At 42.9% G+C, this 27,632-nt stretch overlaps 1 protein-coding gene across 1 annotated transcript in view; it reads right to left on the bottom strand.

Moving 5' to 3' along the window:
- The window catches only part of LOC144499643 (myosin-IIIb), a 154,835-nt gene that overhangs the window by 16,229 nt on the left and 110,974 nt on the right, over window positions 1–27,632 (bottom strand). The window contains exons 16-26 of the mRNA XM_078221848.1: window positions 24,548–24,659; window positions 20,072–20,118; window positions 17,571–17,627; window positions 15,132–15,251; window positions 11,981–12,066; window positions 11,217–11,264; window positions 10,635–10,682; window positions 9,435–9,526; window positions 5,331–5,492; window positions 4,269–4,399; window positions 2,563–2,744 (exon numbers count right to left, since the gene is read on the bottom strand). Coding sequence (XP_078077974.1) covers window positions 2,563–2,744; window positions 4,269–4,399; window positions 5,331–5,492; window positions 9,435–9,526; window positions 10,635–10,682; window positions 11,217–11,264; window positions 11,981–12,066; window positions 15,132–15,251; window positions 17,571–17,627; window positions 20,072–20,118; window positions 24,548–24,659 — 1,085 coding nt within the window. The remainder of the gene's footprint in view (window positions 1–2,562; window positions 2,745–4,268; window positions 4,400–5,330; window positions 5,493–9,434; window positions 9,527–10,634; window positions 10,683–11,216; window positions 11,265–11,980; window positions 12,067–15,131; window positions 15,252–17,570; window positions 17,628–20,071; window positions 20,119–24,547; window positions 24,660–27,632) is intronic.

The following is a 27,632-nucleotide window of genomic DNA, read 5'->3' as shown; positions in this document are numbered from 1 at the left end:
CACACGTGGGAAGAAACCGGAACACCTGGAGGAAATCCACGCAGACATGGGGAGAATATGCAAACTCCACACGGTGACCCAAGGCTGGAATTGAACCCAGGTCTCTGGCGCTGTGAAGCAGCAGTGCTAACCACTGTGCCGCACAGATCCATTACGAACAGCCAATGTTAGAAAGGAAGATATTTAAAATATCAGGTAGAATTGATTTACACCAGATTTGCTCTCATATCCTTGCAACACAACTGTCTCATCCAAGCCCCAAAATACTCAAAATAGGTTAATGGCCTTTGAGAGGTCCTAAAGGAACACTAAAACTATGATAATTGACAAAAGTGGGGTTGTAGGATGCAGGGAAAAATAATTATTTTGAAACTTTGCTCAATCATAAAATCAATACCACATCTTTTGCGAAATGTGCAAATTGAATTTAATATCTAATGGGCGAGCTGGGATGGGACGAGGAGCTTCTTTAACTGCCACTATCTATTACCTCTACTGTGGAAATCACATTTGACTACTTTATTAGACTTGTTTAAGGTAGCGACATGCAAAGTGAACAAAGGGGAATCTGTGAATGTGCTGTGCTTAGGTTTCCAGAGACCATTCGATAGCGTGCCACATCAAAGGTTACACAAAAAGTAAGGGCTCATGGTGTAGGGGGTAACATATTAGCATGGATAGAGGATTGGGTCGCTAACCACAAGCGCAAATGGGTAATTTTCAGGTTGGCAAGATTTGACGAGCAGAGTGCTACAGGGATTAATGCTGGAGCTTCAACTGTTTACACTTTTGATGAAGGGACCAAATGTATAGTTGCTAAAAGTGCTGCTGACATATGGATGGGTAAGAAAGTAAGTCTTCAAGAGGACGTAAGGAGTCTGCAAAGGGATATAGATAGGCTAAGTGAGGGGACAAAAAATTGGCAAATGGAGTAATGGAGTACAATGTGGGAAAATGTGAAGTTGTTCACTCTGGCAGGAAGAATAGAAAGGCAACATATTACAGTGGAACCCCGATTTTACGTGCCCCAATTTAGCGCGAAATCGGATATGATGCGATCGCGCGATGGACCCTTTGTTTGCTATTTCTGGTTTAGCGATTTAGCGCGACCCCGATAACATTTTATGGACCCCAACCATCGCGTTAAAATGGGGCTCCACTGTATTGAAATGGAGAGAGATTGTAGAATTCTGAGATTTAGCGGGATCTGGCTGTTCCGTTATACAAACCAGGAAAACATTATGCATGTACAGAAAGTGATGAGGCAGCTGACATTGGTGCCGATAGCTTTAATGCTATTTTTTCCCGCCTGCTCCGTCATTTTGCCAGAAAATGGGGAAATTTCACTCAACATTTTGTGTGCGTTTAACTCTTCTTCAGAGCATTAACTCTGTCCCTCTCTCCACGGATAGTGCCAGAACTGCTGAGTTTTTCCAGCATTTTTTGTTTTTATTTCAGATTTCCAGCATCAGCTGTATTTTGCTTTAGAATCAAATAGGGAGTTCAGAGGAAACCTCTTTACCCAGAGACAGGTGACAATGTGGAACAGGGCATCACAGAGTAGCTGGAGCAAATAATGTAGGTGCACTTAAGGGGAAGCTTGATAAGCAGATATGGGCGGCACGGTAGCACAGTGGTTAGCACTGCTGCTTCACAGCTCCAGGGTCCCGGGTTCGATTCCCAGCTCGGGTCACTGTCTGTGTGGAGTTTGCACATTCTCCTCGTGTCTGCGTGGGTTTCCTCCGGGTGCTCTGGTTTCCTCCCACAGTCCAAAGATGTGCGGGTGAGGTTGATTGGCCAGGTTAAAAAAAAAATTGCCCCTTAGAGTCCTGAGATGCGTAGGTTAGAGGGATTAGCAGGTAAAATATGTGGGGGTAGGGCCTGGGTGGGATTGTGGTCAGTGCAGACTCGATGGGCCAAATGGCCTCCTTCTGCACTGTAGGGTTTCTATGATTCTATGAGAAGGGAATAGAGGGAATGAGTAAAGACAAGAGGGGAGCAGGTGCATGCCACTTATGCACAGTTGTAAATGTGAAATTTTCAATTTCTTTAGGCTGCAAACTTAATTCTCGCAATTGGTCTTTTAATGAGTATACACGGTATGTTAATACATGCAAGAGGGCTTCCCAAAACTTCCATCAGGAAGCATTTTGACCCATCTTTCAAATCCCAAGAACATTAATAATGAAAGTTTATCCCGAAATCAGAAAATTGATTTTTGCCCTCGCATCAAATTAAGTTCCTCTGCCTGCCAAGCTTCTCGTTGCTGGCGGGACTGGAAGATACAGCCCTGTTTGTTTTCAGGGTCAGTGGGCTAGATTCCATCCTGTTTCTGCCTCCCCAAAGTGGAAATTGGGTCTAACACAGGCCTTTAAAGGGAGGAGGGTGTGCTGGGTCTGGAAATTTCCCATCTCAAGCTACTCCCCACAGGAACACAAATCTAACGAGTGGCTCAGATCACCGGATTTGGAAAAGTGATACACAATCAGTAAAACTGACCATGGTATTGCGACAGTAAAATATAAACACGATGTATTCAATAGCTTTAAAACCCAGACTCACCGCCGTGTAATCATCCCATGGAACCAGCAGGGAAAAGTACCATTCTGAAGTACCTTTCGAGCCTGAGTCTCTTTGAACCACCGAATCGTAGCTCTTTTCTTGTTAATTCGCTGCTCCTTATCTATTTGTTCCTGTAACCAGTTGTTGGCCAGGTGGTCCCGAGAATTATCGAACGGAGTTGCCTAAAACAAAGGTGGAACTCATAAAATACACCCTTGGCTTCTTAAAAAAAAATGCAATCTTTTTGTTACTGAGTTATTAAAGTCTGCAGTGGAAATAAAATACCACTTCTGCCTCATTTACCAATATTGTACAAAAAATCCAAGTTTAAGCAATGCTTTGATTTTAAAACTCTCATCTTTGCTTCCAAATCCATACATTGTCCCTCCCAATTTCCATATGCTCCTCCAGCCTCATCTCCCTCAGAGATATCTTTGCTCCTGCAATTCTGGCCTCTTGAACATGGCAAAAGTTTATTGCTCCACCTTTCCCGGATACGTCTTCAGCTGCCAAGGCCTTAAACAGGAATTCCTTCCCCACCTCTCTTTGCACTTTTAAGATTCTCCTTAAAGCCTATTTTTTTTGCCAAACCTTTTGGCCATCTGCCCCAACATCTCATGTGACCCTGTTTTCAAATTTGTTTGCTAACACTGTGAAGTATCTTGAGAGGTTTTATTGAAGGCACTATAATGCAGGTTGTTGCCGTCAGTTGCTGCACATTGCCTCATTAAAGTCAGTCACACCAGGTCCTGATCTTACTGAAAGATTCAAAATAGAAAGCAATTGTCTTCACCTTAAAAAATGGCAGGGTCAAAAATATTGAAAATAAAAGACAAATGTCACAATAATATGCACAGTGATTTAATAAATTGACTTTTAAAAATTCATTCAGGGATATAGACACCGCTGTCTAGACCAGCATTTACTGCTTATTCCTAATTGCCCTTGAGAAGAGTAAGGAGTATCACAACACCAAGTTAAAGTCCAACAGGTTTATTTGGAATCACGAGCTTCCGGAGCGCTGCTCCTTCATCAGATGAGTGGCTAACCTGATGGCTGAGAGACTTCTTAATGTACCCAACCCAGTCCAACGCCGGCATCGCTACGCCATGGCCCTCAAGGTGGTGGTGGTGAGTTGTTTTCTTGAACTGCTGCAGCCCATGTGGTGTAGGTACATGCACAGCACTGTTATGGAAGGAGTTCCAGGATTTTGATCCAGTGACAGCGAAGAAATGACGATATAGTTCTAAGTCAGATTGGTGACTGGCTTAGAGGGAAACTTCCAGGGGGCAGTACTCAAGTTTATTTATTACTGTCACAAGTAGGCTTACATTAACACTGCAATAGTAGCAGTGAAATTCCCCTAATCACCGGTTCCCAGGTACCTGCTGCCCTTGCCAAGATGATAATGGTTGCGGGTTTGGGAGGTGCTGTCTAAGGAACCTTGGTGCATTTCTGCAATGTATTTTGTGGATGATCCACACTACTGCTCCTGTGCATTGCAGTTCAGTTTATCTGTTACCTGCTAAATAAGTCAAAATTATATTTAGTTTGTTACTTTAAAACTCTTAAACTGTGAACTCTTGTCACGTCGTCCTTGAAGCCTGCCACTGGAAATTCAAACCTCTTTTGAAATGGGTCACTGTAACAGACATTGTACAATTTATTTTTGTAAAGATTAAAATGGCTCAGAAAGAAAGATGTACCTCTACTAATTTACTCCGGGGTCTGGGAACAGGAGGCTGCACCGCATTGCGGAATTTATCCACAGCTACAGAACGAGGTCGAGGGAGTGGCTTCTTTTTCCTTGGCAGTGGAACTGGAGGCGTCGCCAATCCTGCACAATACAGATTTTGCTTAACGATACATCATTTTCTCTGCTATAGCTTATTTTTGACAGTTATATAGTCTGCTTAACAGTCCACTGATTAATTTCATTCCATCATGACTGTTAGATCGCTGCAGAATATGTATACCAAATACACATAGCATTACAAGTACTATGTAGCCAGCAATGGAGTGCCTATTGAGCTGTTTTTGGAATGGGGGGGGCGGGGGGGGGGCAATGGAGAGAAGGGGTGTGGTTGGATTGGAGGGTGGGAAAAGTGTTTGAGGTGCCAGGCCAAAGCAGAGTAAGGACTGGGGCATGAACAAGGATTGTTTACAAAATATATGCAACAAGATTAACATTGATTCCAGAGATGAGGGGTTTGTCGTATGAAGAGAGATTGTACAGTTTAGGCCCTATACTCTCTGGAATTTAGAAGAATGAGGGGAGATCAAATTGAGGTGATGAAATGTATGGATAAAGTAGAAGTGGAACGGATGCTTCCTTTGTGGGGCATTCTAGATCGAGGAGGTCATAGTCTTAGGATAAGAGGTAGAAAATTTAAAACAGAGTTGAGACTACTTCTCCCAAAGGGCTGTGAATCTGTGGAATTCGCTACCCCAAAGTGTGGTGGATGCTGGGACAGTGAGAAAATTTGAGGAGTTAGACAGATTTTTAATTGGTAATGGGTTGAAGGGTTATGGGGAGGAGACAGGAAAATAGGGATGAGCACATCATCCACGAGCAAATGGCGGAGAAAACTCGATGGGCCGAATGGCCTAATTCTGCTCCTACATCTCATGAAATTATGAATATTGAAGATTTATTTCATATTGAATCACCAGGAAAAATCTGCTGGTGTTGCACTGTTGACAGCTGTGATAGTTTCCATGGAATTTTGTCAGACTGTTAATATGATTGAGGCCCAATTAACACCTACTTTCATTTTTCCATTCCATTTCCTGCTTCTTTCTCTCCATTTCTTGTTCCAATTCAATCTGTCGTCTTTCTTCAATCTGTCTTTCCAGTTCTAGCTGACGCTGGTTTTGAAGCTCAGCCAATAAGATTTTGTATCTGCTTTGACAGCGGAATCGTTTATAACCTGAAGAATACACAAGGAAATAAGTTACTTGGAAAAAGTCAAGGGCATTGATCCAACAACGAACTGCAATCAACATTCAAATCAGTACAAAGTCTTTCTGCAGATCAGTAACCCTACTTCTCAAAGAGCAAAGTAATGAGTGTGAAGTACAAATGCAATATGTGGAGAATATTGAATTTATGGACGCAGTACAATGATGCAGACCACAGGTACAGCTCTTGACTCTGTTCAGTTCTTTTGTTAGACGACATCCGATGAATTTTCACATAGAATCATCCCCAGGAAGAGAGGGAAGACTTGACTTTGGGAATGCTTCTGGTATTGATTGTAGGACAAAGCTTTTATCCAAAATTACATCAAATGTGTAGCATAGAAACAGGCCATTCAGCCTAAGCAACATTGGAGGTTATGCTCCACTCAACTCATCTCCCAACGTTACCTAGCTACAGATAATTGAGGATCCCTGCCCTTTATTATTTGGTAGCTCTGGAGATGGCCAGAGGATTTTTTTTCAGCAACGGTCTGGGGTCTTGTGGCTGTTGTTCCATGTTTATCTCCAAATAAGTGAAGTTATGAGAGAGTGGGAACCACCAAACAGCACCTAGTGAAATCATGTTCTGTAACACCTTTCTGATGTTGAAGAGCCACCAGCAGAGGTTTCCCAGTGGGCTTCTGGACGCCACTGTCTGGCTCTAATGTGGTAAACAATCATTCTTTCCGACTTTCCAATTAATGGCCAGGGGGTGGACTCACTGTTTAATGAAGGTGAGTGGGCAGGCTCTTGAGACTGAAGGGGCAGAGACTTGCCAGCTTGAAAATATAGCAGGATGCAATGGAAGGTAAGTGAGGGTAATGGCACCTAAAATGGAGGCACCCTCACTCTAACTTTATAAATCTTAAATAAAAAATGCCATCTGCAGCTAGACCACTATCACAGGCTTGGGATAGTGGGGGGGACGAGGGGGAACGGCGGAAAGAGGCTGGGGCGAGTAGAAACTCCTCCCCAGGACAGCTTGCAAATGAAGGTTTTTTTCAATGAGTCAGTCCCTTTAAGACATTACATGAATGTGGCTGTCTTTATCAGGAGTTCAATCCTGATAAATGCGAAGTGATGCATTTTGGTAGGAATAATGTAGGGAGGAGCTATATGATAAATGGCAGAACCATAAAGGGTGTAGATACGCAGAGGGACCTGGGTGTGCAAGTCCACAGATCCTTGAAAGTGACGTCACAGGTGGAGAAGGTGGTGAAGAAGGCATATGGCATGCTTGCCTTTATGGGACGGGGCATAGAGTATAAAAGTTGGGGTCTGATGTTGCAGATGTATAGAACGTTGGTTCGGCCGCATCTGGAATACTGCGTCCAGTTCTGGTCACCACACTACCAGAAGGACGTGGAGGCTTTGGAGAGAGTACAGAGGAGGTTTACCAGGATGTTGCCTGGTATGGAGGGGCTTAGTTATGAGGAGAGATTGGGTAAACTGGGGTTGTTCTCCCTGGAAAGACGGAGGATGAGGGGAGACTTAATAGAGGTGTATAAAATTATGAAAGGCATAGATAGGGTGAACGGTGGGAAGCTTTTCCCCAGGTCGGTGGTGACGTTCACGAGGGGTCATAGGTTCAAGGTGAAGGGGGGGAGGTTTAACACAGATATCTGACGGACATATTTTACACAGAGGGTGGTGGGGGCCTGGAATGCGCTGCCAGGCAAGGTGGTGGAGGCGGACACACTGGGAACGTTTAAGACTTATCTAGACAGCCATTTGAACGGAGTGGGAATGGAGGGATACAAAAGAATGGTCTAGTTTGGACCAGGGAGCGGCGCGGGCTTGGAGGGCCGAAGGGCCTGTTCCTGTGCTGTATTGTTCTTTGTTCTTGTTCGTAGGTGACCCTGGTATGGCTGCTTTTATTGGCTATCTCAAGTCTTCCCCAAAATGGTGAGTGATTGCTGCAGGTCATTTTGCTGACACTGCTTCCACTATGGTTTTAGATAGGAAACTCTAGGGTATTTATCTAACAGCAAATTGCAATCTAAACTCAAACCTGTACAATGCGTCATTCAGAATGGTGTGGTGGGGAGAGTGGTAGGTGGGTGACGGAGGTGTCAGTGCTCGTGTCACATTAAATGCTTGTTCTTCTCAGTGGTGCTAGTTATAGATGGTTGTCAATAACCTGGTGTGAGTTACTGCAGTGCATCCCGTGGACTATACATATTGAAGGCAGTGTTCCCATGATGGAGAATTGACATGTGGGTTGATCTATTCTGTCCTGGATGGTGTTAGCATCTCCAGTGCTGCTGTGGCTGCACCTATCCAGGTAAGCATTTATTACACACTTCTGACCCGAGCCTTGTTAATGATGGTGAGCTTTTGAGGAATTAAATACTGAACCACTCATCACAAAGTAATTAGACTCTGCGCGGCTCTTGAAATCTTGCTATCAGTATGACTGGTCCAAGTAAACCTTTGGTCAATGAATCACAGCGATACCATTGCTAGTGATTCAATGATAGTGATTCAATTAAAGGTTGGGATGAAATGGCTATTATTTTCATTGATGGGGCATGAACGTTACCCAGTCCTTTCTTACTCCAGGCTTGGATGTTATCTAGCTTTGGTGAGCTGGTTCACTAGCGGAAGAATGGCAGATGGGGAGTTTTGAGGTTGACTTTATCCTCAAACTCTTGCCTGATGGCAAGAAAGAAAATCAGATGACGCTGTTCTCCAACAGCTCTGCAACTAGATCCTAGGTTTCCTAACCCGCAGACCGCAGTCAGTAAGGATAGGCAACAACACCTCCTCCACAATCATCCTCAACACTGGTGCTCCACAAGGCTGTCCCCTCAGCCCCTTTCTAAATTCCTTATACATCCTTATACACCTCCAACTCGATTTTCAAGTTTGCTAATGACACTGCTGTAGTGGGTCGAATCTCAAACAATGACGAGACAGAGTACAGGAATAAGATAGAGAATCTGGTGAGGCAACATGATCTCTCCCTCAATGTCAACAAAACAAGTGGAGAACATGCTCCTGTCCACATCAATGGGGACAATGTAGAAATGGTCGAGTGCTTCAAGTTTTTAGGTGTCCAGATCACCAACATGTCCTGATGCCTCCAAGCAAATGCTACAGTTAGCAAAGCCCACTAATGCCTCTGCTTTCTCAGGAGACTAAGGAAATTTGGCATGTCAGCTACCACTCTCACCAACTTCTACAGATGCAACATAGAAAGCATTCTTTCTGGTTGCATCACAGCTTGGTATGACTCCTGCTCTGCCCAAGACTGCAAGAAACTACAAAAGGTCGTGAATGTAGCCCAATCCATCACACAAACCAGCCTCCCACCCACTGCCTCGGAGAAACAGCCAGCATAATTAAGGACGCCACGCATCCCGGACATTCTCTCTTCCACTTTCTTCCATTGGGAAAAAGATACAAAAAAGTCTGAGGTCACATACCAACCGACTCAAGAACAGCTTCTTTCCTGCTGCTGTCAGATTTTTGAATGGACCTACCTTGCATTAAGTTGATCTTTCTCTACACCCTAGCTATGATTGTAACACTATATTCTGCACTCTCTCATTTCCTTCTCTATGAACGGTCTGCTTTGTCTGTATAACGCGCAAGAAACAATACTTTTCACTGTATGTTAATACATGTGACAATAATAAATCAAATCAAAATCATTTATGCAAATTCCATTAGTGCATGATTTTCACGTGCAACCACCTGCAAAATCATAAAGGAATCTGAGCAGCAATGTTGTTCAGGCACAAATGTGGGTAAAGGATTGGAATGCAATTTCCAGTCATTATTTGGACACTAGGCCAAGGAAAATGATCCACGTGAAATTGCTTTGGTCGGAAATCATCCCAGTTAGTGAAATTCAATTCAGCAGAGGTCAGCATTATTTAAAATTCTTCTCGACAGTTGTTGCTTACTTTTCTGGATAATGATTGCAGCTTTTTCAAGTCTTTCTATACATTTTGCCAATTGATCCTGATGCCAGTATTTAAAGAACAAGCGAGATTTTCTGAAAACAGGAAAAAGAAATCCAGCTGAAAATATGATCAAGAAATCAGTTCAAATGGAATTCACCAGCAAGACAAGGTCCAACCGTTTGATTTACTAAATTCAAAGTGAACATAAACCTTATAGTTTGTAATGTGAACAGATCATGGAAGGTGGGACAACAGCTTCTTCCATGGTTCTTAGATGTGGTATATACCAGAGCTACATGGAACACAAATTTCCCAGGTTTGATTCCCAGTTTATGCTGAATTATCTAATCTCAAATCAGTGACTATAACTGGACTCCATGCTGGGCCTACTCCTGTTGATTGCTACCCAGAATATTAATGGGTCACCACCTGCAACCCACCCTCCCCCGCCCCCCCCAGTCAGCACCTGCAACCCGCCCTCACTCTCCAGTCACCACCTGCAATGCCCCCCTCTCCCCAGTCACCACCTGCAACTTGCCCTCCATCCCCATCACCACCTGCAACGCCCCTTCCCCCTCCCCAGTCAGTACCTGCAATGCACCCCAAGAGTCACAAAGAGATCCCAGAACGTAACAAGAAAGAGTATGAATGCTGTGAAATTGGAAACCTGGAGAGCAACAAGTGCTGTAAGTCCCTGATTCAGCATCTTAAAAAATAACAGAGGTTAATGCGTCAGGTGGAACATTTCATCAGGATGGGTGAAGGATTCCAGTTCAATCGCTGTCCCTTTTAGATGATAACTGATCTGTGGTGCATCTTCCAAACTGTTCTGTGGATCAGCATATATTTCCAATACATATTTCCATTTAGCTGAATTAATGGATACAGAATGTCACGTATGCAAAAATCAAGTGTGTGTGTCTTTTGTCTTGGTATGATTCATTCTAACTTAGTAAGAAGTCTCACAACACCAGGTTAAAGTCCAACAGGCTTATTTGGTAGCAAATACCATAAGCTTTCGGAGCACTGCTCCTTCGTCAGATGGAGTGGAAATGTGCTCTCAAACAGTGCACAGAGACACAAAATCAAGTTACAGAATACTGATTACTGACTTACTCATTCTAACTTACTCATTCTAACTTACTCATTCTAACTTACTCATTCTAACTTACTCATTCTAACTTACTCATTCTAACTTACCCAGACTTCCAGTCCTTCAGGCCTGTCGTTTGAAGAATAGCTAGGCAACTGTAAGGAAGGGAAAACAATCAATCTCAATATAGAGATGGACTTGCATAACTTCTCAAAAGAAACAGCCTATGGCACTTCATATACACTTAAGTGCTTTGAAGTCACTGTTAATGCAAACAAACGTAACAACTATCGTTCACATAACAAGATCTGACAAATAACGAGAAAAACTAATGAGTCTGTTTGAAGATGGAGTAAATGCCAGGGGAATGTCCTGCCCTCATGCTAAGGCCACATCTGTCTGTTCAGGTAGCTATGCTATTAAATATTGTATTTGAAGGGTGGTACCTTCATAATTGCAGCATTTCCTCAGCACTGCAAATATTAGGTGCGCACCATTCCAACAGTGGAGCCAAGGAGCCACAACTTGTTGACTCAGGTGACTGAACCTTGTTGACACTTGACAACACTTTAAAATTAGGAGATTGTTTCATGATCAGAATTTCACTTTTTTTTGTTAATTTTCTCCCCATCTCCACACAACTCAAAATCTTACACTTTCATTTCAAGTGTATTGTGTTTTCATATTACCTTTCTTTAGTAAAGGAGATGTTGGGTGTAATAAGCAGTATTCCATATCTGTAACAAAAACATTACGAATCAGCACTACATTTTAAACTACATGCATTGAGTTTTCTCATACCTCAACTAGACGCCGGACTTCAATATAAAACTTTCAACTTAAAAAGTTACAATTACTCTTAGAAAGCAAGATCCTGCCCGTGATAACAGCTTTAGGAAATCACAGAAGGTGCTGCACCCTCACCACTCCACTGCTCTCTCAAAATTACTCTTGATTTCCGCAATTTAAAAAAAATTCATTCATGGGATTTGAGTGCCGCTGGCGAGGCCAGTATTTGTTGTCCATCCCCAACTGCCCTTGAATCGGGTGGCTTGTTCAGCCATTTCAGAGGACATTTTAAGAGTCAACCACATTGCTGTAGATCTGGGCCAGATCCAGGTAGGGACGGCAGATTTCCTTCCCTAAAGGACATTAGTGAATCAGACGGGATTTATTTTTTTAAAAAACGACAATCAACAATGGTTTAATAGTCATTACTAAACTTCAAATTCCAGATTTTTATTGAATTCAAATTTCACCATCTACTGTGAACCTGGGTCCCCAGAGTATTATCCTGGGTCCCTGGATTACTAGTCCAATGACAATACCACTACATCACTGCCCCTCCGCTCCTCTCCGGGCTGGCAAAACCTTCTCTTTTCTATGCCTTTGGTCATTCCTTCTGAGCTTTGTGTTGTGAAGATAGTCGCCACATTAAATGGAAGCTGTTTACCTTTCTGCAAATTCCTCGAAGAATGGTCTCCATGAGTATCCATCTTTACGAATCCGGATAGTTTCCAACAATCCGTTGTACCGTAGCTGAAACAAATTGGAACCAATGCAGTACATGAGATACAAAAAAAACTATTAATGGCAAAGATTACCACATTAAAAGAACACTCTCTGATTTACCATGCAGCCAGCTTTTTCATTGATCAAATTGAATGTGTGGCAGTAGAACATGTGGAAAGTAGTCAGTAAGAATAAGCAATTTGCATGCTTGCCTTTAAATACTAGTCCAAATTTATCTCCAACGGGGGAATCATTTCACAATATTCTTCTAAAATAATGTGAGAAACTAAAGCTTAGATTTACACAGAAAACTGCATAACATAACTGTAATATTATGGCTGTTAGTGGAAATATGATTTCTTTGGATTATCTCCAAATTTCATGATCATGCAAATGGTCAGCGATTCTTAACTAGTAACTAACGACATCAAATTTCCCTTGCTATGTGACCAACTCTAAGATATGAAATTGGAGACCAATTGCCATGAGACATTCAGCTTCGAGCTTGTTCTGCCATTCAACAATATCATAGAATCCCTACCGTGCAAAAGGAGGCTATTCAGCCCATTGCGTTTGCACCAACCACAATCCCACTCAGACCCTATTCCTGTGGCTCCACATATTTACCCTGCTAATCCCCTGACACTCTGAGGCAATTTAGCACAGCCAATCAACCTAACCCGCACATCTTTGGACTGTGGGAGGAAACTGGAGCACCTGGAGGAAACCCACACAGACACAGGGAGAACATGCAAACTCCACACAGACAGTGACCCAAGGTTAGAATAGAATCCGGGTCCCTGCCGCTGTGAGGCAACGGTGCTCACCACTGTACCACCATGCCGCCCATGGTTAATTTGCACCGTTACTCCATTTGCCCAACATTGTTCCATATCCCTTGATACCATTCGTTCATGAAGAGTATATTTTGTTCCTGTTCAGTCATTCTAATTGCAAGACTGTTAAATATATTTTGATCTGGAACACAATCCACATTTGATAAATTTACTGCTGCATCCAGTACAACTGTCCCCCCGCCCCACCCCCCACCCCCACATAGCAATATTTAACATTAGTGGGATCTGACAGCTTTACTCAACAAGTTGCATTGATATAGTACCTGGAACATAGTAAAACATTTCATTTCCTATCTCTATTAACATTGAGCCACTTACGGAGATGTTGGCCCGGACATTTGTGTGTGACAGGAAAACGTTTTTGGAGGCTCCCAAAATTTGCTCCCAACTCGTTTCTCACCCAGAATTATTGACTTATCAAAGGTGGGGAGTTTGCAAATGTGGTTTGTGATCCACAATGAAGTGTAGAAGGAGAAACTCACTGGAGTTTTAAAAGATGAGGAGGGATCTGATCGAGGTATATAAAATTTTAAAAAGGGGTTGATAAACTAAATGTAGACCAAATGTTCCCTTTTATGGGGCAATTTAGAACAAGAGGTCACAGGTATAGGTTGAGAGGCAGTAGATTTAAAACTGAGATGAGGAGGAACTACTTCTTGCAGAGGGTGGTGAATTTGTGGAACTCGCAGTGCCATAGCGGAGTGGGGTCTGAATCAATGAAGGGTTTCAAGAAGGAGATAGACATATTTCTAATGGAAAATGGGAGGGGGGGGGGGATATGAGGAACAAGTGGGGAGGTGGATTTGAGACCAGGAGGAGATTAGCCGTGATCTGATTGAATGGCGGAGCAGGCTTGAAGGGCTGAATTGGCCTACTTCTGCCCCTAATTCTTATGTTACTATGTAAGGAGTGCGAGTCTATTTTTTTTGCACCCACCCACTCTGATCCACATAAAGGTCAGGTGAAAATGGTCAGAAAAGTAGAGGAAACTTGTGTTTGCAGCTAAAAAAAAATAATCTCAATTTCAGTTTTCCCAACCTGAATCCTGCCTCCAGTGGGAGACATAAACCCAGCCCTCCAAGAACAGGTGACCAAAATGTTGATCAAAGACATGGGTGTTAAGGAACATTTTAATGGAGGAAAAAGGTAGAGATAGACTGGAGCAGGGAATTCATGAGGTTGAGGCCCAGACAAATGAAGGCACAGCCCTGACTGGTAGAGTGTGATTAAAATCAGGAACGCGCAAGACGCCAAAACTGGAGGAGTGCAGAGATCATGGAGAATGTCAGACTGCAGGAGGTTACAGAAATAGCAAGGGCTAAGCCATGGAAACATCTGCAAACAAGGGTTATTTTAAGATTGAGCAATTGCCAGTGTTCTGATGACATAATAGCCAAGCCTCACTGCCGTTAGGAATGGACATTTATCAACAATGCAAGTCAACAGTAGGTAGTAACATTGACACCGCTGCTTCAAATGTCTCCAGTGGTACATGGATGATGATGACCTGGCAGCACTGACACCATTATCTAGAAGACAGCAAACCAGATATCTCACTTCATGTGACATCTTCAATTGTTAAAACAAAGGTGGTAAATCTTTGCTCTATCAGGCAAAAGAAAAGATTTTAAACCCAGAATTCTGTTTGCAGCATTCCAATGATGTTCTGGTGAACCTAATAATATCGGAATTAAAACGGACTCCTCAAGCATTTAGTTTAGATGAACGTGTGGCATGGCAGCACAGCAGTGAGCACTGCTGGGGACCCAGCTTCAATTCCGGCCTTGGGTCACTGTCTGTGCAGAGTTTACACATTCTGCCATATCTGCTTCAGTTCCCCCCCACCACAGTCCAAAGATGTGCAGGTTAGGTGGATTAGCCATGGTAAATGCATCGGGTTATGGGGAATTGGGGGGGGGGGGGGGGGCGGGGGGGGGGGAGGGGGGACCTGGGTGGGATGCTCTTTCCAAGAGTCGGTGCAGACCTGTTGAGCTGAATGGCCTCTTTCTGCACTGTAGGGACTCTATGGTTCTATTTAAAGTTATTGTCCTAAAATTCAACACAGCTATCTAAAACAAAATGTTATTTTTTTTAAAAAAAGTAACAGAGCAATATTCATGGTACCAGTATGCTGCAATCAGTTCTGGCACAATTTATCCCAGCTATCCACTCCCACCTGAGTGGATTAATCTGAACTCTCAATTTGCAACATTAATGGGAGGCGGCAAAACTCACCTGATCCATGAAAATCTTGCTGTCCAGCTGATTGGGCAATTTATTAATGTTTGGTTTGACACAGCGAATGAAATGGGGGTTTGCTGCAAACATTTTCTCCATCAACACTGCTAAAGAATGCTTCAAAATAAAACAAAATGGACCAAATGTCCATGTTAGTCTGCAGTTCAAAACAATGCTGGGTTTAAATATCCTATTTGCTTTTTTTACCCACAACATATCTGATTGTTATTACACAGTACAATGAAGCAGACTTTATGAAAAGAAAAATACATTTTGGCCGTTCCTGAGCATTTGCTGCAATGTTAATAAACTGATCTAAAATTCAAAACGTGATGAGGTACAAAGGTTCAGCAAGACCACTCATGTTACTAACTGACCGACCTCCTTTCCCATCGCTATTCAATGAATGATGATAATATTTGTCTACCTTCAGAGTCCTATCCGATCTGACAAACTCTCAAATGCAAAGCAATGGTTTAAAAAATTTACACGTCACCGTTACATTGCAGGAGGCCCAGAAGACTGTGGAGATTGAGTCCAAGTGGTTTGACTGATTTCTAGATAGAATCATAAAATTATAGAATCCCTACAGTGCAGAAGGAGGCCCATTTAATCAGCCCATTAAACCTGCACTGACAGCAATCCCACCCAGGCCCTATTCCTGTAACCCCACGTATTTACTCTGCTAATCCCCTTGATACTAAAGGGCAAATTATCGTGGCCTATCAACCTAACCCACACAACTTTGGAGTGGAGCTCTTTTGCCAAGAGCAGAGTGAATAATTAGTACACATGCACAAATGTGTCATCAGCAAACATGGAAATATTACATTTGGCTCTCTCACCTGTATTTTTATATTGTCAATAGCTGGGACCCAAATACTGACTCCTATGGGACCCCTCCGAAAAAGATCCATTTATTCCTATTTTGTTTCCTTTCTGCTAACCAATTCTCAATCCATGCCAATATATTCCCCCAATCCCACAAGCTTTCGCTCTGCACACTAATGGCTTATGTGGGACTTTATAAAAAGCTTTCTGAAAATCCAAATACACTACATTCACTGGTTCACCCTGATCTATTCTGCTAGTTACATCCTCAAAACACACCAGGAGGTTTGTCAAGTGTGATTTCCTTTCCATTAACTAATAATGTCTGCAAATCTATCCCCATAAATATCAAATTTCTCCCCTTGCTTTTACAACTTTGTTGGAATTGTAAGGATCATAGATAGTCTGTGTCCAAATTATAATAACGGCAGAAAGTTTAAAGTGATTGGGAATAGAATCAAAAACGTGCAAAGAAAAGGCTTTTTTTAAAAAAAACGCTGAGAGTGGTTAGGATCTCGAATGCATTACCAAGTGTGATGGAGGCAGTTTCAATTGTAGTGTTGAAAAAAGAACTGGACAAGTAACTGGAGGGGAAGTGCGGGGACACGGAACTAGCAGAGAGCTATGTGTGCTGGACAGGCTGAATGGTCTTGTTCTCAGCTGTAACCACTTGCAATTCTGAAGTGATCACATTAGAAGGCGTTTGAGCATTTAAAAACTGGCCTCTGCGAAATGCTTACCGACCACAATCGCTGATTAGTCACACCATAGGCCAATCACTTTGCATTGCACATTTCAGTTAAAACCTAATGGAGGTGTCACAGAGCCACATTTTTCTCACATTCAAATGGAAAGTCTCACCTTTCAAAAAGACTAGTAAACAAAGCTTTTCTTTATTGCACTTCAAAATTCCATTCCCAGCTGCATCTTCGATGAGTTGGGCTGCGATGTGTACGCCCTGGACATTGACTTTTTTTTAAAAATTCACTCGCGGGGCATGGATGTCGCTGGCTGGCCAGCATTTACTGCCCAAGGAAGTTGAGAGTCAAGCACACTGCTGAGACTCTGGAGTCACATGTAGGTCAGACCAGCTAAGGATGACAGATTTCCTTCCCTAAAGGGCATTAGTGAACCAGATGGGGTTTTCCCGACAATGGTTTCATGGTCATCAGTAGGTTCTTAATTCCAGATTTTTAAAAAATATAATATCTTTTATTGAATTCAAATTCCACCAGCTGCCATGATGGGATCTGAACCCGGGTCCCCAGGACATTAGCCGAGTTTCAGGATTAATAGTCTCGCAATAACACCACTAGGCCACCACCTTCCCACGCATAATAATTGGAAACTGCAATTGCCTTTAGATCAATGTAATCAATAGTCTGGGACTTTTCCCAGCTTTAGAGGGATGTATATTGACACGAGGGAGTTTGTACCAAAGAATAACACCCTACAAAGCTGGCCTGACATTTCCTGTGGACCATTGTGCAATAAATCAGTATCTCAATCTGCTTCCTTTTGCTGGTTAAGAGTTCAAAAAGATTTATAAAACTTACTTTTGGTAACCTTGGTAACTAATAAATAGAATTAAACATTGATACATACTCTAAACTGTGCTCCAACAGACTGCTTCCTGGTGCTATTAAAGTTGTCTTCTGTTCTCTGCGAGAGAAACAAAACAAATGCAAATATAAATATTAGATCCAAATCAGAACTTCTATAATTTCCAAATCAAAAATTTATTATTACAATGATTTAATTGAACCAAACAAGGAAAAAACCAACAACAACATTCCAGATTGAATATTATTTGAGAGTATAGCTGCTAAAGAGGAGGGAAATACTGAAAATGTTAGCTTGTGCTCTAACAATGAAAATTAAACCTTTGAAAGGGAAGGTTTTCTGTTCGACACCACAATGTGCCCAACAGCACAAATTGTGAATTCTGCATTTTCAAGGGCTGGGATTCACCGCTCCTATGTCCGTGGTGGGCTTGTTTGGTGGCACCAATGGAAAATATCGCAATGGAGGCCCCCTGGACTCTTTTCCCAGGGGCATTAATACAGGACTCGTATGTCCCCCTCCCCACTGTCCAACATCATTACAATAAATTGGAATCTCATTATAGCGCCCACACGCTGGAATCAGCCCCCATGCCAAATTTAAATCTCACGGCTAAGAGCTTTCAGAATAGCGTGAATCACAACTGCCATTGATGGACATGCACCTGGTGGTGGGGATGAATTTCAAAGACTCACCATCCCCTGGCTGAAAAAAATCTTCCTAATTTCATCCAAAATAATCTCTTATTCTGACACTATCCAGATTCGAAACCTCCCCAACCTGGGGAAGTATCATTCCTGTATCGACCCCGTCAAGCCCAGTAAAAATTGTGTACACTTCAATGAGGTCACTTCTCATTCTTCTAAACTCTAGAGAATACAAGCCAAGTTTATTTATTAGTCACAAGTAGGCTTACATTAACACAGCAATGAAGTTACTGTGAAAATCCCCTAGTCGCCACACTCCTGCATCTGTTTGGGTACAATGAGGGAGAATTCAGCATAGCCAATCCACCTGACCAGCACATTTTTTTGGATTGTGGGAGGAAAACAGAGCACCCGGAGGAAACCCACACAGACACGGGGAGAACATGCAAACTCCAGACAGACAGTGACCCAAGCCGGGAATCGAACCCGAGTCACTGGCGCTGAGAGGCAGCAGTGCTAACCACTGTACCTCCGTGCCATCCCCAGGCTCAGTCTCCCCAGTCTGTCCTCATAGGACAATGCTGTCATCATTGGGATCAACCTGGTGAATCGTCATTGCATTCTCTTTATGGCCGGTTAATCCTTCCTTAGGCAAGGAGACAAAAACTATACTCAAGGTGTGGTCTCACCAAGGTGCGATACAACTGCAGTTAGACATCCTTACTCCTGTACTCAAATCCCCTTGCAATAAAGCCTTACATACCATTTCGCCTTCTTAATTGTTTGTTCACCTGCATGTTAACGCTCAGTAATTTCTGAACAGGAAACCATAGGTCCCTTTGGCATCCACACTTCCCAATCTCTCCCTATTGAAGAAGTACTCTGCATTTCTAGTTTTCCTATCAAAGTGGAAAGCTGCATATTTTTCTGCAGTATATTCCATCTGCCATGTTCTTGCCCACTCATCTAGTCTGTCTAAATTTCCTTGAAGCCTCTTTGCATCCTCCACACAACTCGCATTCTCACCAAATACTGTGTTTTAGCCATGCTAAATTCTCTGTGTACCCGAACAGGTGCCAGTGTGGTGACTCGGTGATTTTCACTGTCAGTAACTTCAAGTGTGGCCTTTTACAACTTCAACAAGATGTTGCAACTCCTGTATTCAATGTTCGAACCAATGAAACCAAGCACGCTAAATGCCTTCTTACCACCCTGTCCACCTGTGACTCCACTTTCAATGAACTATGAACATGCACCCATAGATCTTTTTGTTCTATAACTCTCTCCAACGCCCTACCATTAATTGAGCAAGTCCTGCCCTGATTTACCAAAATTCATCACCTCGCATATATATAAATTAAACTCCATCTGCCATTTGTCAGATCACTGGCCCAATTGATCAAGATCTCATTGCAATCGAGATAACCTTCTTCATTGTCCACTATGCCATCAATCTTGGTGTCATCTGCAAACGTACTAACCATGCCTCCTAACACTCATCCAAATCATTAATATAAATGACAAATAACAGTGGACCCAACACCAATCGCTGAGGCACACCGCTGGTCACAGACCTCCAGTTTGAAAAAACAACCCTCTACAACCACCCTCTGGCTTCTGTCATCAAGTCAATTTTATATCCATTTGGCGACCTCAATCTGGATCCCGAGGGATTTAATCTTGTGCAACAACCTACCATCCGATACCTTGTCAAAGGCCTTACAATTTATCGTAATTATTTCAAACTTTCAAAATGCATCGCAGTTTAAATAGAATTCCAAACTGAATGAAATCAAACCAAAAACATTAGATCTTATTCTTGATTGGTAGAGAATGAAACTTGCTGTAAAATCAGTAACAGCATTGCTATTCGATAAAAGTCTCAGAGTAACTTACTCTTGGTCGTTGCTGAGCCATTAATGTTCCAGTCCTCGAAACTGTAGCTAAAATTAAACAATAGAAAATTACATACAAGTATATATACACACATACATGTACAAAAGTGTAATGCCATTCAATTTATTTCCCAGGATATTCCATTTCCTGAGTTGATTTATTATTGTCACAATGAAAAGTATTGTTTCTTGTGCGCTATACAAAGCATACCATTCATAAAGAACGAAAGGAGAGTGCAGAATGTAGCAAATAAAAGCAAATTACTGCGGATGCTGGAATCTGAAACCAAGAGAGAAAATGCTGGAAAATCTCAGAAGGTCTGTCAGCATCTGTAAAAAGAGAAAAGAGCTGAGGTTGAGTCATGATGACCCTTTGTCAAAACCCCATTTCGAGTCCAGCTGACCCTTTTGACAAAGGGTCATCTGGACTGGAAACGTCAGCTCTTTTCTCTCCTTACAGATGCTGCCAGACCTGCTGAGATTTTCCAGCATTTTCTCCGAGTGCAGAATGTGGTGTTACTGTCATAGCTATGGTGTAGAGAAAGATCAACTTAATGCAGGGTAGGTCCATTCAAAGGTTTGATGGCAGCAGGGAAGAAGCTGTTCTTGAGTCGGTTGTTTAAGGGATGGGGGTATTGGGGGGGGGGGGAGGGGGAACGGGGGAAAAGAGGCTGGTCTGGATCAGTGTTTGGTTTTATTCATTTGTGGAACATGGGTATCACTGGCTGGCCAGTATTTACTGCCCATCTCTAGTTGCCCAAAAACAGTTGAGAGTCAACCACATTGTTGTGGCTCTGGACATACCAGGTAAGGACATTAGTAGTTACCCAGAGGTTAGAAGAGGTTTCAATTCTAACTTTTTTCTGGATAACTATTGATATAATTCAGTAGGAAATGCCCGAAGTTTACAATTTAAAATCACATTTTTGGATAATTCTGAGTGCAGGGGAAGTTTGCAATCAGTGCAAACCTTGTGAACTTCCAGGGTGGGGGATTCCCCAGTGCATCTTTGAGGTACCCATTCTAAATATCACCCTCCCTCCCCGGCCTCCAAATACGCAGCACCCTGGGGCTCAGACATTACAGCCAATTAATTTTAAAGATCTCCATTAGTTGCCTCCTGCACCTTCTTTTTTATGGAGACCAGGAGCTCCAGCCTGTTCAACTGTTCCTGGACAAGTATATCCCATTTCAGTTCTGGTATCATCCTTGTGAATCTTTTTTGCACCTTCCCTACTGCCTCCCTACTTTTTACAATGTGGAGATCAGAACCATACACAGTTTGGGTGTGCTATTGAGCACAGGAAGCCAGGTGAACCATGAAGACATGTGGTCAAACCAAAACTTGATAAACTTTAACGTGACGTCTCTAATTTTCACATTCCACTAGAAATGGACCCCAGCGCTTTGTTTTTCTTAAATATAGCCTTCATAACCGATGTTGTTACTTCTAATTTGCACATCTATATCTCCAGACCCCTTTGCTACTCTACTCCATTCAGACTCCAATAGCTGTGCAGTATGTGGCCTCCTCATTCTTCCAACTAAAATGCACTACCTCACTCTTGACTATATTGAAATTCATAATCACACGTCCATTTGGCAAGTTCACCTATGTCTTCCTGCCTTTTTTTCCCCCCCTTTTATCAACTGGTCCTTCCAGTTTGACATCATCCACAAATCTTGAGATGGTCCTTCTGACTCACGATTCTAAATTCCCGTCCTAATGTTTAAATCCATTTCTGGTTTCTCTCCTTCCTACGTTGCGGAAACACTGGCCATAAACTTCCAATCCTCCATTGAATTAGGGGTGGTGCCAGAGGATTGGAGAATTGTAAATGTTCCTTTCTTGTACAAGAAAGGATTGGCCCAGAAAATACAGGCCAGTCAGTTTAATCCTGGTAGTGAGAGAGCTTTAAGAACGTTAATCTGGGAGAAAATTAGTAGTAATTTGGATAAGTATAGATTGATCAAGATAAACCAGCATGAATTTGTTAAATCTTGTTTAATTAACTGGATTGTAATTTTAGATGCAGTAACCGAGAGGGCTGATGTGGCATACATGGAGTTCCAAAAGGTGCTTGATAACGTGCTACATAATCAACAATGATAGCACGGTTACGTAATTGGCCAAGTTCTGGTGAATGGTTGTGTCACAGACTGAAGCAAGATATACAGTGGGGTTCCCCAGCAATCAGTATTAGGACCACTGTTTCTCATGATATATATTAAAGAACTAGACTTGAGCACAATTCCAGAATTTGCAGATAAGAACATGAGAAATAGGAGCAGGAGTAGGCCATCTAGCCCCTCGAGCCTGCCCCGCCATTCAATAAGATCATGGCTGATCTGACGTGGATCAGTACCACTTACCCGCCTGATCCCCATAACCCTTAATTCCCTTACCGATCAGGAATCCATCCATCCGCGCTTTAAACATATTCAGCGAGGTAGCCTCCACCACCTCAGTGGGCAGAGAATTCCAGAGATTCACCACCCTCTGGGAGAAGTTCCTCCTCAACTCTGTCTTAAACCGACCCCCCTTTATTTTGAGGCTGTGTCCTCTAGTTTTAACTTCCTTACTAAGTGGAAAGAATCTCTCCGCCTCCACCCTATCCAGCCCCCGCATTATCTTAGAAGTCTCCATAAGATCCCCCCTCATCCTTCTAAACTCCAACGAGTACAAACCCAATCTCCTCAGCCTCTCCTCATAATCCAAACCCCTCATCTCCGGTATCAACCTGGTGAACCTTCTCTGCACTCCCTCCAATGCCAATATATCCTTCCTCATATAAGGGGACCAATACTGCACACAGTATTCCAGCTGCGGCCTCACCAATGCCCTGTACAGGTGCATCAAGACATCCCTGCTTTTATATTCTATCCCCCTCGCGATATAGGCCAACATCCCATTTGCCTTCTTGATCACCTGTTGTACCTGCAGACTGGGCTTTTGCGTCTCATGCACAAGGACCCCCAGGTCCCTTTGCACGGTAGCATGTTTTAATTTGTTTCCATTGAGATAGTAATCCCATTTGTTATTATTTCCTCCAAAGTGTATAACCTCGCATTTATCAACGTTATACTCCATTTGCCATATCCTCGCCCACTCACTCAGCCTGTCCAAATCTCTCTGCAGATCTTCTCCGTCCTCCACACGATTCACTTTTCCACTTATCTTTGTGTCGTCTGCAAACTTTGTTACCCTACACTCCGTCCCCTCCTCCAGATCATCTATATAAATGGTAAATAGTTGCGGCCCGAGTACCGATCCCTGCGGCACGCCACTAGTTACCTTCCTCCAACCGGAAAAACACCCATTTATTCCGACTCTTTGCTTCCTGTCGGATAGCCAGTCCCCAATCCACTTTAACACACTACCCCCAACTCCATGTGCCCTAATCTTCTTCAGCAGCCTTTTATGGGGCACCTTATCAAACGCCTTTTGGAAATCCAAAAACACCGCATCCACCGGTTCTCCTCCATCAACCGCCCTAGTCACAGATCACCCATTACTGGAGGTATTGTGAACTGTGAGGAGGATATTGGTATACTTCAAGAGTCTGTTGGAATGAGTGGACTCTTGGCAGATGAATTTTAATGCACAACAATGTGAGGTACTACATTTAGGTAGGAGGAACAAGATGAGGTAATATAAAATAAAGGATAATTCTAACGAGGGTGCACAGAGAAATGTGGGTGCAGATGTGCACAAATTGCAGAGCAGGTTGGGAAGGAGGTTAAATAGGCACTGGGGATCCTCAGGTTTAGAAATAGAGGCCTAGAGTAAGTAGGCAAGGAAGCTATGATGAAAATTTATACATCATTGGGTTGGCACAAACTGGAGACTGTGCCCGATTCTTGACACCACATTTTAGGAAGAATATAAGTGCTTTAGATAAGTTGCAGAAAAGATTTACAAGAATAATGAGCAACTTCAGTTAAATGAATACATTGAAGCTGGGTTTGTTCTTGGAGAAGGTTGAGAGGAATTCTGATGAAGGTTTTCAAAATTAAGACAGACTAAATAGAGAGAAACCATTTGCATTGGCAGAGGGGTTGAGATTCAAAGGACACTGAATTAAGGGAATGGCAAAAGATCATCAGCGACACAAGAAAAAACAGATTTTATTCTGCAAGTAAACTAAAACTAAACTAAAGTGGTCACTTTCCAGAACATACTGCCAGAGTGTGTGGTGGAGTCAGGGTCAATCATTGCTTTCAAATGGGAATTGGATCAGCAAAAAATTGCAGGGCTATGGAATGGGAAAGGGTTTGGGGGGGGGGGGAAGAATAGGAAAGGGCGGGGGATAGGAAATGGGACCAGCTAAGATGCTTTTCCAGAGTGTCGGCAGATTCTGACAGTTGCAAGTTTCTAACATCCAGTGCATCAAGACACACTACTCCAATGACAACTTTACTGAGGCAATGCATTTCCCTACATAGCTCGGTGTAAAATGCTGGTCTTAGTATTTACCTGCAAAAAGTACACTCAGCAGTGGAGTTACACTGTTAATGAACAGTCCTCGAATACTTGCTGGGATTGTGTCTCTGTTTTTCTCCAGAAACCCAGATGCATTATATTGGACCTGTGTAGACAAGGTATTATTACAAATATCAAAACAAGTACAAAATTAGGCATCAATGCACAAAGCAGTTGAAGGTACGCGACAAAACAAATCCGGTCATTTAAAACAAATTATTTGTCTGCAAAGTAGATTTCTCGCCACCCCTTAAAAGTATAGAAGAAAATAATTGGTCAACTGTTCCTTCAAGATCCATTTATTTACTTCACAATCTAACGAACAGAATATATCCAAATATAAAACACAATATACTTCCCAAACTTGAAAGAAAAATTACAAAGCAAAATTAAAGGCTTAAAATTGTGTTTTTTGTTGAAAGAAATATGGTGATATACAAAAGTAAAGTTTGATTTGCAGGAAATTTCACAAGAGTTTGGCATTCTACTGCTGGTTGCAGTGGCAGGTAGTTGTGCCATATTGCTCAGTTCCCATTACGTGCATTAACCCGAACAGGTGCCAGAGTGTGGCGACTAGGGGATTTTCACAGTAACTTCATTGCAATGTTAATGTAAGCCTACTTGTGACACTAATAAATAAACTTTACTTTTAACTTTTTTTAATTATGCACAAATGAGAAACAAGGTGATCGTGGACTCGATGGCCTGCCCAGGCGTTTACTGACTGGTTCCTCACTGTGGGCGCCATATTTAAACAGCCCCCGGCACTGCTTTCTCATTGTCTGCATCCCAGAATTGCTTAAAAAAAAGCCATGGCTCACAAAGGGAAGAAGCATGCTGCTCCAAAGATCAGTGATGCCTCACTAGAACGCCTGCTGTACCCAGGCGAGGCCCAATGAAATGTCCAGTAAAACTGTGAAGGCCGGGAAAGGTCCACTAATCTCACCACTTTGACCACAGTGACAGCGGTCATCAGTGATAATGCTGCACAGAAGAGGCCAGCCACCCGGTGCAGGGAGAGGATGAATGATCTCATCCGTTCCACGGTAGCACAGTGGTTAGCACTGCTGCTTCACAGCTCCAGGGACCTGGGTTCGACTCCCGGCTTGGGTCACTGTCTGTGTGGAGTTTGCACATTCTCTTCGTGTCTGCGTGGGTTTCCTCCGGGTGCTCCAGTTTCCTCCCACAGTCCAAAGATGTGCGGGTTAGGTTGATTGGCCATGCTAAAATTGCCCTTAGTGTCCTGGGATGCGTAGGTTAGAGGGATTAGTGGGCAAATATGTAGAGATATGGGGGTAGGGTCTGGGTGGGATTGTGGTCGGTGCAGACTCGATGGGCCGAATGGCCTTTCTCTGTGCTGTAGGGTTTCTAAGATTTCTAAGATAAGGTAAATTAACCACCTCATTACAATAAACTCTCACATGCACCAGAACCTCACACACTGCCAATTCAAGGGACATCAGCACTCTCTCTCACACAAACCTTCACATATCCATCAGGCCTTAAATCCTCTGCAATTTGTGTTCTCATCCCATCCCAACAAAACAAAGGAGATTGTCATCAACTTCAGGAAGCGTAGTGGAGAACATGCCCTTGTCTACATCAACAGGGATAAAGTGGAAAGGGTCGAGAGCTTTATGTTTTTAGGTGACCACATCGCCAACAACCTGTTCTGATCCTCCCATGCCGACACTATAGGTAAGACAGACCACAAACGCCTCTACTTTCTCAGAAGACTAAGGAAATTTGGCATGTCAGCTACGACTCTCACCAACTTTTACAGATGCACCATAGAAAGCATTCTTTCTGGTTGTATCACAGCTTAGTATGGCTCCTGCTCTGCCCAAGACCGCAAGGAACTACAAAAGGTCGTGAATGTGGTCCAATCCATCACGCAAACGATCCTCCCATCCATTGACTGTCTACACTTCCCGCTGCTTCGGCAAAGCAGCCAACTTAATTAAGGACCCCATGCATCCCGGACATTCTCTTCCACCTTCTTCCGTCGGGAAAGAGATACAAAAGTCTGAGGTCACATACCAACTGACTCAAGAACAGTTTCTTCCCTGCTGCCATCAGACTTTTGAATGGACCTACCTTACATTAAGTAGACCTTTCTCTACAGCCTAGCTATCACTGTGACATGACATTCTGCAATCTCGCGTTTCCTTCTGTATGAATGGTATGTTTTGTCTTTATAGCGCGCAAGAAACAATACTTTTCACTGTATACTAATACATGTGACAATAATAAATCAAATCAAAATCTGTTAGGGACCAGATTAGAAACTCCAAGGTGTATAATGAAGTTAGCCTAAACACGAGCTATTTTGTGATTTTGGCATTAGTGTGAGATTAAGGTGTTTTGCTCCAGGTGAGATTCTATTGACCCACTAGGAAGTTTTCATTAAAACAAACTATATTTAAAAATAGTTGAACTATAACAAAAAGAATTAGCATAACTTTTACCAATTGAAATACTCATACATGACAAGGTTTAATTCTTAACTGTTAGCTAACTCTATTAGCTCCAATTTAAGCAATATCCCCATAGACGTAAACTTCTCTTCAGAATCAGCTAGCAAAACACAGAGATCTGCGATAACCGGGAGGGTTGGGGAAACCTGCTCACTACATGCCGGACATGACTAAGACTGGACTGACATGCCCTCCCCCCCCTGGATTGGGACAAGGACAACTTGTGCAAGCTCATCAATGTCAACTGAAGCACCTTCTCCATTCAGCTATCCTCCTATTCTGGCCAGAAAGGACTAATCTCAATTTGTAACAGACTCTCTCCCTATGCTGGCACCGAGGATGCTAACCCTTACACCCCCAGTCATGTATCTGAAAGTAACCTTTCCCATTCGTACCCCCAAGTACAGCCCTAGCCCTGCAACCTCTTCCCCTGCATGAGCCTAGTTGCCACCCTCTCTACTCCTGCTTTCCCAGTACAGCCATAGCCTGTTAAAAGCTACCAACCTCCAGCGACACAGGCTTGGAGGGCCGAAGGGCCTGTTTCCTGTGCTGTACTGTTCTTTGTTTGTTCTTTGCTCCCCTTCACTGGAGGTCTGTTCAGT

Source organism: Mustelus asterias, chromosome 1, assembly GCF_964213995.1.
Source record: "Mustelus asterias chromosome 1, sMusAst1.hap1.1, whole genome shotgun sequence".
Lineage (NCBI taxonomy): Eukaryota > Metazoa > Chordata > Chondrichthyes > Carcharhiniformes > Triakidae > Mustelus > Mustelus asterias.
This window is presented reverse-complemented; position numbering and strand designations above follow the sequence as displayed.